At 42.6% G+C, this 16,280-nt stretch overlaps 1 protein-coding gene across 3 annotated transcripts in view; it reads right to left on the bottom strand.

Annotated features, from left to right (window-relative positions):
• The window catches only part of LOC119647929 (transcription initiation factor TFIID subunit 4), a 53,002-nt gene that overhangs the window by 30,774 nt on the left and 5,948 nt on the right, over positions 1-16,280 (bottom strand). For 2 of the 3 annotated variants that reach the window (XM_038049262.1, XM_038049263.1), the window contains exons 2-3: positions 1,503-1,673; positions 1,200-1,442 (exon numbers count right to left, since the gene is read on the bottom strand). In XM_038049262.1, the coding sequence (XP_037905190.1) occupies positions 1,200-1,442; positions 1,503-1,673 (414 nt within the window). The remainder of the gene's footprint in view (positions 1-1,199; positions 1,443-1,502; positions 1,674-16,280) is intronic. The other variant, XM_038049264.1, reaches the window with a different exon arrangement.

The following is a 16,280-nucleotide window of genomic DNA, read 5'->3' as shown; positions in this document are numbered from 1 at the left end:
CGGTTCTTTTATAATCAGCCATTTTTCAAAATTTTCAATCAAAGTATATTCCTTGCAAAGATATCAGCAAATTGAAAATTCTTGGAATAAAATACATGATGGATCGGAAGCCTATCACCTTTCAGTTCAGGATACAAACAAAACGTGAGCGACTCGCAATGAGTATTGTTGTTGTGATGTGTATTTCATCATGTATGTCATCAAGCTAAAACAACAAGATTGGCCGACCTGATATGCTTGTATTCCATGAACTTATTACAAGAAAGTCAATTTCTTGGAAGACAAATAGCGGGGGGGAGGGCCTACATTTCTTAGTGTGTCAGTTAATTATTATAAAACCAACTAAAATAGGGAGAAGCATTTGAAAATAAAATCGTTTTTTGTTGCATCGAGCAAAATTTCGGGGTACCCGTTTTACGAGGAAAATTTCAGCAGGACTGCACTATTATTATTCACTGACTTCCGTGAAACTTGGTGATGATAGGGTCTATGACGCGAAAAAGATACAAATATTCTATTTTTTTCGGATTGATTCCACATACATTTGATAAGTTGTTTTTTTACTATCTTGAATCTAACTGGATAAGAACAAAATTTCCTCCTTTTTTCATTAATAAATTCCTTTCCAGCGATAAATTATCTTCCTATTGAAGAAGGGAACACATGCGTCGAAAATGCTTCTCTTATAACCTCAAGAGGGAAAAACATCACACTTTCGGGAAAAGAAAAAAACAATACTTTCCTTTTTAATATTTTCAAGTTCCGGGGCAAAAGACGACCGTTTCACTAACTTTGTCATCTCCAGCTTTGAGGAAAACGCTGCATAAACTACTCTAAACTCCAACTAAGCTGTTCAATCGACTCTAATATGGACGAAATAAGGTTCAACATTCTAAATCATTTACATGCGAATACGAACCGTATTTAGGACGTTGCACAAGTTACTAACGGAAGATCCATGGTATGTATATGGACACTAACTAAAATATTATAATAATAATTTTTAAAACCTAACCATAATCAGTTCAACAAGCACAAACAGCTAAATGAAAGTAGAAAATGCAAAAACCCAGAATTCAAACCTAAGAAAACTCGAAAAAAGGAAACATTAAATAGATTCCACCAACATCGAATGGGAATGTCATCTTGTCTAAATCAAAAATCCGCAAAGTTACATGAGAGTTGGGTTGCGAAATTACATTTTGTTTCTGTTTCACCTGATGCTGAGTAACAATCGTTTTACGGAGTGCTAATGGTGGACCGGTGAATCTACTTACAGCCGGAACAGTCTGTAATCGTATCGTTTGATTTCCTGAATTCGGTATATTTTGGGCAACGGGCGTTGCTGATGGCGGCCCAACACGTAGAAGTTGATAGCCTGTTTCTGTTTTCAGTAGCAGAGCGGATCCCGCTTGGCCTGGCTGTAATGCATTTAATGTTATCTGGAAATTGGGGAAATGTGATATCAGTCAATGGTTTCTTATTAATAAAATAGTACTTACTGCTGGACTCTGCGGTCTTGCTCCTACCATGGGACCTCCAATTACGACGCGGGGTGAAAGACCAGAGACAGCATTTTTCTGTTGATTCTGTGTAGGTGCGCCGGGACGCATCCCAACTATCTGAACACTTGCCGGAAGCATTGTTGAAGTGCTTACAATATTTTGATTAGCCTGCGGAAGGGAATATACGGTTATTCGCAAATAATGGATTATTTTTGTTAAAAAGGTCATAATCTTGACTCTTCAAGTAATGTATTCACATATATGGTTTTGGGATGAAACTAAAATGCGCTTCCCCCTCTACCCATTAATGCAGATAGGGAAAGTGCGATGACTTGTCAGACTGAGTCTTGGTTTTGTTGGTGTTATGAAGTCTGATGACACGCAAAACAAGGAAGAACGTTTCGAAAATCGTAACATTCTAAGGAATTTTCCCGCAGACCGAATTATTTGGCAAAAAGAAATCAGCGGCGATCAGGTGCTACTTATGTAGTTTGGCAGCTATAATAGAGTGGAGACCGCTGTAAAAAATCTGGGCCCTGTGAATTTATCTGCAGCGGAGTACCGGAGAGGCGCACTCTCCAAACGCCCCGTTCAGCGAGAAAAAGTTTCGTTGGATCTACCGGCGAGGCTAGATCTGACCACAAGACTCCTTCTTCTAGCCGCAACCTCGCGGAGGTCTGACGAGTGGAAAAGCTACTACGGTGACCTCCACATTCAAGTTATGACAAATGCAAATCCCTTGCATGCAGCTATTTGTAAGACAGACTGCGGTATGACTCTCCTTACCTTGAAGGATCAATCTTTCAATCCGCAGAGTGAAGTGAAGTTAGATCAGGAGCAATACACGATAAACACATGGCAGCCATTTGTTGATCTACACTTATAGAATAGATGTTGGGAGGATTCTTTGTTGAGACGGAGGGATTCATTTAATAAAGGAATTGGCAAATGATCATTGCAGAATGAGTGGTTCGGCCTTAGAGAACTTGGACCATCTGATTTCTGAACAGGCATAATACTGTATGTAAAGTGATCCAAAAAAGTCTTGCCAGGAGCATGTTCGGTTTACCGATATGAACTGCAGGCAGCATTCGATAGCTCTGCTTACGGCATGTATTGGAGCGGTCAAGCTTTAACTGATCGCCATATACCGAACAACAAGACTGATGGGCTATTAGCTGACAAAACAGGTCGTTCCCCGTATATTATTGATGTTACTATACTATCTCTCATGATAACAGCATTGAACGGAAATACGTGGAAAAGACGGTGACTTATAAGTCGCGTGGGTAGTTGTAGTTCCCATTATTGTACCTAAATGTCCTACGGATTGGACTTTCACAGAATCTGAGTCAAACTACGCAGAAAAATACCATTCTGCAAACGTGCTCGATATTGCGGGGTGTTTTCGACGAACTTTCCCACTAAGCTACCACTTATATATTTTTTGGCGCGACAATCCAATTGGATGAGGGTATTGAAACGTATTAAAGTATATCATTCAAGACCGTGACGGTACACTATAGGATGCAATGTGATCTGCATTGCTCCCGCCCGTAGTTATTACCCTGACTTGACCCAGATACTCCTTTACAATTGAACTGACTTGTATCCGATACCCTCTCAGGATACAAACCCTTCTACCAGCTTTCGTTGCGACAGCCTAGCGTTCTAACACAAACCTAAAGGCTTTGGGACACGCAATGAGGATAGGTATCGTATCGTACTTTAAACAATTGTCTCATTTTCCTACGTTATAACGGGAATAATAAGACGCAAACCGATTTATTGCTATAATAAGCAGACATTTTCTCACTATCGCTGTTAACAAAGCCGTTACTGTTCAGCGAATGGAATCATTGTTGCAAGAACGTGAGGACCGAACTGGCATACCAAGAAATAAATGTTGGCGATTTCACAAAAAAAAAAGAAATCATTTCACTTACGTGACCGTCGATCGTTACAATCGTCGAAGAGACATAGAATCAAAGTGAAAACACGATCTACGTAACGGGCTATGCGACGTCGACGTCACCAAACCCAGTAAACAAATGACCAAATTAAAGCCTGTGAGAAGAAATGTCGTTATCATAATTTTCTCCTCGATAAAACGTAAACGGCGAGCAAAGAAAGTGATTATGTTTACCCAAGCAGCCCACGATAAACACTCGGACTCGGTTTTAAGCTGGTGACCCTGTAGAAACCCTGTTCAGAATGCCGAGCAGGTGGACCGTATTGTATGGACATTATTCCCTGCGCATACCGTACAACTTGATGATAACAAGCATGGAAGGCGCGGAGGGCTGCCCATTTTTCTCTATTAAAGAGTTGGTGCCAGGACCCGATTTTATTCCGGCAGAGGTATACAAACTGGTGCCAGCGCTTCCCTTTCACGATGGGAAGTGGCGAGACTTGCGCTGATCAGTAAAGCGAAAGGCGACCCTGAAGTGCCCTCTGAATATCGACCACTTTGTATGCTTGCCACGATTGGAAAAATGCTTGAAAAGTTCATCAGAGGTAAAGCTACTGAAGCGGCACGTGTTGCCGGACAGTTATCACCATGATAGTTCGATTTTACAACAGGAAGATCCACCGTGCATGTTGTCATGCAAGTCATGGATGCGGCTCATCGAGCGGAGGCATACAGCCGCCGAGCTTGATGTCAGAATGCCTTTATTTTCGTAAAATGGAAAGACATTCTAGGTACATTAGACAATGCTTTTCACGTGCCGAGATATCTCTTATGGATGTTAAGGGATTATCTGAGAAACAGCTCCATCCTCTATGAGACGCTAGGTCAGAAGAGGATGGAGGAACCTCTGGAACGCTTCCTACCACGCGTCTGGTCGGTTATATAGATGACGTTGCGGCACTTGTTGTCGAACGCACTATAGAACAGGCGTAAACCAGGCTTGGTACTTTAATGCGCCAGGTAAGCGTATGGATGAATGCTCGTGGTTTTAACCTTGCATTGGAAAAAACTGAAGTAGTCATCCTGACTCCTGCTTTCCATAACGAGTTGAAACCAACAGTTAAGTACCTATCATTGACGCTCGATTCGGAGATGAGCTTTTCCGAGTAAAACACAAGGCTGTAGCTGGGGTTTCGGCCTTAAGTTGGCTAATGGCATACATTGGGGGTCGTACGTCTGGAAGGCGACTCCTTCTAATGAGTACAATGCAATTTGCTCTGCTCTACCGAGCAGAGGTGTGGGATGATGCTCTTGGCAAAGAAATGTATCGTAAGCGCCTTGCGCAAATGCAGACGGGGAGCTTTGTAGGTCGGGTCTTGCCTACCGCACTGTCTCTGGACCGGCCGTAAAAGTGATTACGCCAGTGGTTCCCGTTGCCTATTTTGGTAAGAACCATGAAGAACGACTGCTTTAAAAAGAAATGAAAATCATCTGGGCCACGAATGCACGTAAGCGGGGCAAAGCCGCTAGGCTCGATGATTTATCAGCGAGATTGCTTATTGTACCACGTGTTACATTGAGCTTGAAATTTGGAGGGTTTTTCGAAGTCAAAAGAGGAATTCGTTCAGAATATATTCTGTCGCCTCCTCCTCATCATCGATGAAATTTTTCATGCTGCCTTGTCCGGGGAACGTAGAAAGTTCAAATGAATCATGTCATCTTTCTGCAAACATTCTGACTATGCTGGCTTAGCTAAGCGATTCAAAATTGGATAACAAGGCAAGCAGACTAACGGGTTATCAGATTCAAGAAGTCAACTTGTTTATCTTGATTGGGTTGTTTCTACTGACGGTGGCCCCGAACTCGATGATACTCGACGCCATCATAGCGCTGGATTCGCCTTCGCTGTTTTGTCTAAAACCTGAAAATACAATAACAACAACATCAAGTTGACTTTGTTCCTCGTCAATGTTCTCTCCCTGTTCTTACATAGGAGTAGCATATGAAAAGTAACCGAAATTTAATTAATTAATTTTACTTAAAAGCTCTTCGCGTTCATTAACACTTGTGTCTGTGGTATTGCATTTTGTGATTGTTGCATGTTCCTCGTTAAGATGCGGCCTAAGGTCATCAAATGCTTTAACTCTATTCGACTAAACAAGGGTTGAAATACTCATGGACAGCAAAAAGTGCGTGTGACTTCAACCACGTCAAATTCCGCTCGTTTGTTACAAACAACCAGTCCTTCTCACGGAAGCAAGCAGTTTACTGTTCGTGACTAGCTCCCACTTATTAGGGGAACTCTTCGTATTACGTTCCGCAAAGTAGGGAGGACAAACAACATACAGTTGCAGTGAGTTTTGGACTTACGGTATATAGTCGACCGAAGTGCTTGGAATTGTTTATGAAGAAATAGAATTTAGGGAACTTGCGCTATTATCCTAGAAAGCTAGGTCCCGTGTTCCAAAGACCTAAGCGATAAAAAAATGCTTGAAGTACTTATGGAAAAGAATAAAAAAGAACACTTGAGGGAAGCCAACCAGGTATGATTAAAAATACAGAAGACGATGGAGTGGGAACTCACACGGGCAGGCCTCATGGCCAATTTTTATTCAGTTCGCGTTCTATGCCGCAACTTCTGGCACTAGACCATTGGGTGTCTTGTAGACCGTAGATATCAACGCGCCTTTTCCGAAGGGCTCTTGCGAGTTTCTCAATCTTCCCAGTGAGGTTGCCAATATTTAGCGTGCAGACATGTATTTGATTTGCTCGGATTAATCAACTTGCCTTGTCCATTTCTTGACAGGACCGGGGCTGTATTGCCGCGTCGACTGAGGTGAACGATCATTTTGTTTTTAACGACATTTGATGCATTTGCTTCGTCGGCCTGTCGTATACTATGTAAGTAACATGATGGTATGCTCTGTTCTTATGTCTTTAGTCAAATGGCAGATATTATATGGAGTCATCCGCAGTTATGCTGTTACAAAATCCCCGAAAGACTTGACTGTTTAGCACACGCTTATACTTAAACATCATGACGGGGGTTATATATCATCCTTTTTCCAAAGATTCTCCTCAAACATTGGAGAGATTACTAGGTTGCTTCAAAATGAAAATCTACATATATTTCACCTACTGGAAAGGCAAATCCACGGAGGCAGCCGTCTTGGATATCGAAAAACCTTTCAAATAAGTTTCGTTCACACCCATTTCCGACGGGAATGACGGCATCAGTTGGGCACCTCATATACTATAATAGAATGGAGAAAGGTACACATCATTGTCAGAAGGCAGACAATTGATGCAAGATGTCTTAGGGGATCTGCATGGGGAGGGGTATTTTCTCTCTAGTTATAGCTTTTGGTAACGGACACATTAACGTGATTTCTAGAGGGCAAGGGCGAATGCTTTAGCCATTTTGATTATCAGAATATTGTCGGAAATACGAGATAACTTCTACAACTACAGCCAGTAAGTCCTTCGGAAACAAAGAGGAATTCACTAAATGTAGACATCCATAATAACGCTCATTTTGATGCCGACTGAAAGTAACCCTTGGTAAAAACAGGAAGCTACCAGCCCAAAATGCTGAATTACTGGAGTGATGAGAATTATGACGTCGGTCGCATTCGGAATTACTCTAAATCTGACACAGTCATGTGTCCGCTTAACAATATAGTCCTAAGGGAACTTTGACTCGAAAGCAGAGACCAATACGGTTGTATTCTCTCGCTGATATTATTCCCCCTTGTTATCGACGACGTTCTCCATGTTCCTTTGTTCAACGTTTCCCAAAAGAGTGTCCAGACAGTACAGTTTTCCGTCACCGAAGTGACGGAAGCGAAAGAAAATCGCATGCTCAGTGGATCACCGCCGAAGACACCCGCCATGGCAATACGCCTGGCATCAATTTTACGGATGTTACCAAAGAGGAAGTTGACGAGCCATAAACACTGGAGGGACCCTGATCTGGATCGAGTGAAGAATTTCTGGCATAAGAAATTTAGTCGGTTGGCACATAGCATAAATCAAGTCGTTTAGTGGGCCGGAGGAATTTACTCCCTTCCTCACTGCGGGAATATACGGTGCAGGATCCCCGGACACAAGACCCAACACTTGCTTACCAACCCTTTTCTTCTCATAACATCCATTATTAGTGGAAGGGTCAATGCCCATCTAAAGACCAACAATCTGTCCGAGAAGCAGAAGGGTTGCCGAGTTGGGTCAAGGAGTTGCAAAGAGAAATTCGTCATCGACTCAGTAGTTGTAGGACAAGCAACTAGAAGCTAAAGAAATCTCTTTAGTTGCTATATCGATTATGCCAAAGCTTTCGACAGCGTCCCGCATACCTGGCTAATCGCAATGATCCCAAAATAATAGTTTTCGGCGACAATCATAGAAGGGAGTATACCACCTTATCAGTGCGTACATCTGAGGGTGCTAATACCTCTTATCCTATATATAAAGAAGGATATCTTCCAGGGGGATTCTTTTAGTCTTCTTTGGTTTTGCATGGCACTGAACCCCCTTTCATGGTTACTGAATGATACTAGAGGGCATGGTTTTGCAATAAAATGTGGCCTACGTGCTAACTGTGAGCTAACAGACGTGATGTACTTAGATGATACCAAACTGTATGCTGGTATTGACGACTACCTTAGAAGTCTGTTGCGAATAGTAGACATGTTCAGTCGTGATATTCGGATGGAGCTCGGATTAGACAAACGTCGAGTCTGATCTGGAAAACGTCCAGCGGCGTATACGGACTACTATGTCCAAATTCCGAATGCATCAGCCAAACTCTTCTGTGGAGCGGATGAACCGGTCTCGTGACATCGGAGCTAGGAGCGTGGTTGACGTGGCGGCACAAGATTATTGCCAAGTCGGCTCGCTGCACGCTTGTTTTTACAGCAAGGAGCAGGGAAGTCCCTTGTATGCGGCTGTCTGTAAAGCAGACTGTGGACTGACTCCACTTAACTTGGAGGATCGATCTTTCAATCCTCTGAGTGGGGTAAAGTCGGACCAAGTTTGGATCGACAAATAGAAGTCGAAAGCAATGCACGGTAACACGTGAATTGTCTTTGGCAGGCATTAGTCGAACAGATGGCTGTGTGCTGGCGAGCTCTTTGCTGAGATGAAGGGATTCATGTGTTGCATTCAGGACGGCGTGATCGACACCCGTGCTTATAATGAAAGAGCGGGTTGAGAACGACCAGTGCTGAATGTGGTTCGGCGTTAGATGCATTGGACTATCTCATTTCTGGCTACACTGTTATGGCACCAGTGCAATACACGGACAGGCATAATGCTGTATATAAGGTAATTCATGAAAACCTTGCATACAAGCATGGACCAGCAAGCCCTAACTGATCGCCATATTTCATACAACAAGCCTGACGTGTTGTTAGTTGACAAGACGGGTCGCTCCTTGTATATAATTGATGTTGCTATCCTCCATAATAGCAACATTGAACGGAAATACGTAAAGAAAGCTAGTGGCTCATAGCTCGGGAAACCAAAGTAATTTGGCGTCTCGACAAAGTGGTTGTAGTTCCCATAACATTGACAGCTACAGGCATTGTATCAAAATTCCTCATGGCTTCCCTTGATGTCCTGGGACTCTCACACAGTATGCTTCAAACCATTCTCTATACGTGCTCGATGTTGCGGGGATTTCTCGACGGGTTCTCCCATTAACATACCACCCGCCACCACCACCAGCGCCCCTTTATAATTTAAGTAGGTAGGATCGTCCGAGTCTAAAGGCTTGGCACTTTGTGCTAATATTAGGAAAAATCCAGGATCTGCCGAGATTGTGACAAGCCGGAAAAAATAATCGTTGGTGCAACAATCCAATTGGATCAGTACCTTGAAGTTTGTTAGAGCACTTTATTCAAGACCGTAACGGTACACTACTGGATTACCGTACTCTTTAGGAGGCAATGTGGACAGCATTGCGCTCGCCCTAGATTAATAACCGGATTTGACTCAGGTACTCATTCACAGCTGAGTCGACCAGTATCCGACGTCAAATCACAGTACAAATCCCACTGCCAAAAGTGGGATTTGAACCGCGACCGTCCGGACAAAAATTCTAGGTTGGCCGCGGACGCTTCCATCGTGTCATGGATCTTTTCCGAACGGACCTGCATCTAGAAAAAAGACATGGTTTTTAGTCTAATAGGTTAGGTCACTGCATTCTTCCTATCTACAAATACAGTAGAATACTGATAATTCCTATGATCAAGGGACTGGTGGTTTGGTACGAATTATCGGGAGTACAAGATAACAGAAATTAAATGTGGGGGCCAGCAAATCTGTACGAATTAACCAGAAGTACGAATTATCGGGATTTCACTGTAATTGGTTTGACATCGAAGGCTGCGAGAAATCTATATTTGGGCAAACTTGTTTGACTTAGCAACTGACCGATTTACCTAGACCGACTTTCATAATAGATAATCTGAAAGTCTAATAAAAACGCCTTTCTCGAGCATAAGGTACAAGATATTATAAAACCTTAGTGTGCATTACTACGGCGAAATTTTATGCTGAAATTCTTTGCATTTTCTCATTCACGTCGAAGTACAGAACCTGCCGTAAGGTGAATTGGGTTCTCCCTGAGCGACAACGAACATCTAATCCGACCGTTCACATTGCTATGCATAGTAAATCCAGGTGTTGTCTTTTTAATACACTTAACAAAAGTGGCGCTGATATTAGCTTTCGTTCTGTTCTGTTGCGCGAAGACAAATGTTATGTCAAACCTGGCGTCCCCAGAGTGATTTTATCTTTGATCCTACTCAAGTTGTTAGCCACGTCCTAAGAGGGGTGACACAAGACCTGGTTGAGCAGAAATATGGGGACAAATTCAGGAATATAGAAATAAATTTCGTCAAACAACCTTTGAAGTTCATAAAAAACGAACACTGCGACAAAAAGAAATTCATTACTGGGCTGATTACCAACCATTACGAATGTGGAAGAATCGTGAAACCAAATGAAAGACAAGATCCACAAAGCAGCCTCTGCAACCTTCGGGGTCACAAAGCCAGGTAGGCAGTACATCAACCGAGATAATTGCTTTCGGAATGACGATGTTGAAATAAAACGCCTTATCACACATTTCTCGATGATAAAACACTCGCCACTTGGCAAATTTATAAGAAAACGATCGCTGCCTCTTTACGATAAACTGGACACTCGGGATAGCGAAAAAGATCTGTATCGACTTCCCAAAAACCGAAATGAACGCACATAGGATATTGAACACTTCTGTTGCGTTAATGGCAAGAACGGTAATTTACTTACCAACCGTCAAGCCGCCACGGATAGATGGCGACAATACTTCGAGCAGATTTCATCTGAAGAATTTGCTCATTCCCCACTTCTACGATCATTGCCGACATTTGGAGCAGTTCCACCTGTCAGCGCAACTGGTGCTCAGGGGTGACGGTGAGGAAGACAGGGCGGCAACCCTGTCGCCTGAACTAAAACCAAGTGGCCGAGGAGAACCTCCATAGTGGTGGCACCGGGAGACGCTGTATCGCATTGGCTTGCCGGCCGTGATGCAGTAGGCGAATGCTCCAAAGGCTGTTTGCGGTTGGTCCCCTAGTGGGAGCTTCATGGAGGTTGTTGTTGCCTTCAAGCGAACAGAGACCTTCGGGTCTCAGCGTGGTGTGCGTTTCAACACGGGTGCCGTACTCCTTAGTTCGGTAGAGATTTAGGTAGGTCTTGCATCCACCAGTATGAATGCTGAACCATGCACTTAATATAGACTGGTACCGTCGTAGCTTGCTTCGGCGGGGCTCTGATTGTAATCACAAAATCAATCCGTGTCTTAAGAAAACCGTGGGATTAAGTCTCCCTGACAGGTACTCACGTAAAACCCCTAGGACTGACTGTCAGCGCAACTGAAGTCGAAGAAGGAAAAAAACGAATGAAATCGGGGAAAGCCGACATCGACGACATCGCATCTGAGTTCTGGAAAGTGAAGAGCTAGGACCCAACACTGTGGCTCAGTGAATTCTTTAATCGGGTTATTCAGGAAGGTAGAACACCATCTGACTAGTAAGAAAGTACTACAGTTCCAATATGGAAAAAGAAAGGTAGTCCAACAGAATGTTCAAATTACCGCCCGATTTGGTTACTTTCCCATACTATGAATATTTTTGAACGCATTCTTGACAACCGTATGTGTCTTCGGCGGTCTTCGGCCTTGGATAGTATCAAATTGCCAATCTGATCTAGAAGGTAGCCATTTGACTGGAGCTGTGAGTAGAGAGACTGCAGGGTGGCGCCGTTATCATTGTGCTCTGATTGATAGTAATGTACGAAATTCTACAAACACTGCATAGGAACAGGGTGAAATTATTCGCATATGCCAGCGACTTGTTCTAATTTTTGTCAGGGATGTTCCCTGTGTGTGCGTTCGGAAAGGTGCGCTTATGCAATGCGGTATGTTGGCTCGATATAGATCCAACTAAAACAGAGCTGATGCTATTTACCACGAAGGCAAGGATAAAGAGGCGACTAAGAGGAATAGCAATCTGTTGGCTCGCAGCCTGCAAATTTCGAAAGTTTACTGCTACCAAAACGTCAACCACGGTTCGGATGGGGGCAGGCATCATGATTGCGATCTTTGGCTTTCGAAAACGGGCTATAATTGACTCCTGCAAGTATCAGCAGCTTCCACCGGCTCGTCATTGGTGGTACATTGTTCGACCATAGAGCCTCCTACCATAATGTCAGTTGGATTTCAACTGACCGACACTAAACAAGCAATCAGATTGATCATTTTCCGTTCAATAGTATCTTTGGGAATTGTCTAGTGAATGTGCGTAACAAAACAGGCGCTGATATTAGTCCCGCTTACGTTCGATTGCATGTTGCGTCGGGGGTCGACGGGTTCATTGATCACTGCGAGTGATGCGCTCAAACTTCGGCACGGTGCGAGAACTTCAGCATTGTGTACGCCGTGACAAAAGAGAAAATTGTACCTCCGTTCTAAACTATCACATCCGGTGACGTTCCTCCAAACAGAAGAGGAATTGACGCTTGACGCTTCAACTCGTACGGAAATCTTGGAAATCCAAGACCTTTCCCAGAGAGTATAAGAAGGGCATGATCATGAAGATTCCAAAGTGCGGGGTTTTATTCCCATCACCTACTCAAGAAAGTGCTCTATGGACGGCGGCGCGGCATTAAGTCCGTGTACGTGAAAATAGCTCTGCCCGGAGACTTTACAGGGGCAACATCTTTGGTAGAAAAGAAAGACATGGGAGATCTTAACATGACTGAGGCGTAGGTCAGGATGTCAAAAGCTGGTAAGAATATCGAATTGATGGGCCTCAGCGCAGAATCGGAATGTCTGAAATTTCTTAAGTATGATACGCCTGACTTTTGCGACTCCATTTCGTATCACGTGCTACTTCTCCGTGTTATATGAGCAGCATTTCCTGTCAGAATCATGGGGAGAGATGAAAGCAGCCAACAGAATTCAGCCGAAAATTTGAAAATAGAAGAATTCAAAACGCTACAACGCTAAACGCTGAATATCAGTTGTTCCAGTTCTTGCTCTAAATCTGCTATTAAACATTGACTCCAAGTCATAATGCTTCTTCAAATTGACTTTAGAAAACGATGGGTTAGCGAAGAGAAATAAATAAATAAGACAAATAAAATATTGGTGGGTTAAATGGCGTCCCAATTAAAGATATTTTCATGACTCGGTCAGGAACTCGAGCTGCGAGAGAAGGGAAGGCGATATTCATAAAACGAAGAACTGAGAGAAATTAGAGCAAACAAAGAGACAACATTATAATGTGGGCAGCAAACGGATAGTACCAGCGATTGACCGATTGTCTTCAGGACTGTAATTCCTTGCTTGTTGAGTTTTATTATTATATCTAGCGGTCACTAGAAAGAGAAATCAGTCCTTGAAGCCATTAGTTTGAGAATAGTAGTGAGTTACTAATGAAATTAATTACTGCTTCCAATATAAACCGTTATTAGTTGGGGGTCGCGTAGATGCAAATCCAAAAACAAATAGAGGTTAGATATCAGAAAATATTAAGTGTTCATTAAAGAAGCGTTCTCTCGCCACTAGTCTTTGTTCTTGTCACAGATACTGCCTCTCGGGGGGCATCCAACGTCCAGCAGTAATAGTGCGATTTGCACCCAAGTTAGTAGTATCATGCTCTACAGTATAGCTTAACTTAAGGGGGCCCCCAGTCAATTTCTAAAAAATATACTAATAATGAATGTGGTTATCTACTATTTATCTAAACCGGTATTGGTATGGAGAGTATTTCGAAGCCTAGATACCACGTGCATGGACCATCATATTTTTTTCAGATAGTGGCTGCTTTCGGTAGTTTCTGAGTACGGGTCGTTCAAGTAACGACCGCAGAAGTTTTCGGAATCCCGAATTCCTCCCTTTTACAACCAATGTCAAAACTAATACTGATTTTAATAACGTTTTGTTTTACATAAAAACCCAAGTAGGAAAATGTCTGACGAGCAGCTAATAAAAACACTTTGACGAAGAATTCAAGAAAATTGACGACAACACAAGACAAGCCTACGAGGTAGTGAAGAGCCTAAGGCATAATCATCAACCCAAAACCACCCTTTGTAAAAACAACAAGTCGGGAAACCGGAAGCTAGACGCTTCAGGTATGAAAGGTTTTGTGTATTTCTTTTATAAAGAGATTTGGGTGTGCATTTGTCCCATTAGCATGTAGCATGTAAAATATGCATATATTGTGTGAAAATAGCCACTTTCAAGTGATATTGACATTCATAGTCTTGAATTTGCAGAGGAGCGCAGATTTGACCTAGTATAACTTTGTTAGTAATAGTGCGATTTTCACCAAATTTGGCAGGATCATGATCTATACTGTAGCCTACATTGCTGCAAAATTTTGTGATTCTAAGGTGAACTTAAGGGGGGTCTTCCTGTCAATTACTAAACATTATAGTAGTATACTATTATTAACTTTATTTGAACAGGTATCGATATGGAAGGTATTTCGGAGCCTAGGCACCATATAGTGGCAGCCCCCTGATTTTTTCCAGATTTTTCGGTTGGGTAGTTCCCGAGAATGGGTTCGTTAAAAAAATGACCAATTTCAACCCCCCACACTCCCCACCTTTTCAACAAAAGTCAAACCTAATGCCGGCTTCGAAAAGTACTAACCGAGACCTTTAATTTGATACCCCACATGACTATATTTGATGAAAAAAAAATGTACACCTCCCTTTTGCATGTATGGGGACCCTCCTAAAATTCGTAGTAACAGGATGTAACTCACTACATGCATGAGCGTTCACAGTTCCCACCTTTCTACCAAATTTGGTGTCAATCGCTATAACCGTCTCCGAGAAAAATGCGTGCGACGGACAGACAGTAAACCGATTTTAATGAGGTTTTGTTTTACAAACAAAACGGAGTAATCATCGGGGCCGAAAATGAATCAGACGAGCAATGGGTGCCCTATTTAAAAGAATTCCTCAATTCATCTCACACAACTGAATCACCAGAACTCAGAAGAATTATGGTCAAGCATGAACGGAACATTGAACCGTCAATATTGGATGAAACAGAGGAAGTCATCAAAAGTAAACAAGTCGGGAAACCGGAAGCTAGACGCTTCAGGTATGAAAGGTTTTGTTTATTTCTTTTATGAAGAGATTTGGGTGTGTATTTGTCCCATTAGCATGTAGCACATAAAAAATGCATATATTATGTGAAAATAGCCACTTTCAAGTGATATTGACATTCATAGTCTTGAATTTGCAGATAAGCGACAGCTTTGACTTAGTATTACTTTGTTAATAATAGTGCGATTTTCACCAAATTTAGCAGAACCATGCTCTATGCTATGCCTAAGACTGGCTTCGAAAAGCACTAATCGAGACCTTTAATTTGATACCCCACATGACTATATTTGATGAAAAAAAAATTTACACCCTCCCTTTGCATGTATGGGGACCCCCCTTAAATTCGACGTAAAAGGATGTAACTCACTATATGCATGAGCGTTCACAGTTCCCACCTTTCTACCAAATTTTGTGGCAATCGCTACAACCGTCTCCGAGAAAAATGCGTGTGACGGACAGACAGACAGACAGACAGTAAACCGATTTTAATAAGGTTTTGTTTCACAAACAAAACCTTAAAAATGAACAAGGCGTCGGGCATAGATGGCATTCATGCTGAACTCATCAAATCAAGCGGTCCATGGATTATGATAGCTATCCATAATTTGACTCTCTCCATTTGGAACCACGAACAAATCCCGCAAGAGTGGTCAAAGAGTGTTACATGCCCTATCCACAAAGAACAACAAGTTGACAAGTGACAATTACAAAAGCATCTCACTACTGTGTACATCCTATAAAATCTTTACAAAAAAACTAGAGAGAGTTAGAATGTACGCCAATAAGATCATTATTGAATACCAAGGAAGTTTTCGGACTGGAAGATCGACCATGACCAGCTATTTATGGTCATATTGGTGCTAGAAAAATGCTGCCAATTTAACGAAGGCGGTCAAAAGGTAATATAGTTCTCAAGCAACCCTGGGAAACGTCTGCTGAACCAACACCAACAGCTCTACTACCAAACCCTACCTCCACCTCCACGTGACGATCGCTGGGAGTTCTTTCTTAATGAAAAACTGCAGACGGAGAAGGATGAGAGCGAGTCTCCCGCGACTAAAAACGGGACAAAAAATGTACCAACTGGTCCTCCAGGTTGAGGGTTGGGTAGGGCTGACAACCCTACACGGAAAACAACTTGTTACGAAGCCACAACAGGAGCCTCGGGCGGGATGGATTTCAAAACGACGAACCCG

This window comes from Hermetia illucens, chromosome 2 (assembly GCF_905115235.1).
Source record: "Hermetia illucens chromosome 2, iHerIll2.2.curated.20191125, whole genome shotgun sequence".
NCBI lineage: Eukaryota > Metazoa > Arthropoda > Insecta > Diptera > Stratiomyidae > Hermetia > Hermetia illucens.
This window is presented reverse-complemented; position numbering and strand designations above follow the sequence as displayed.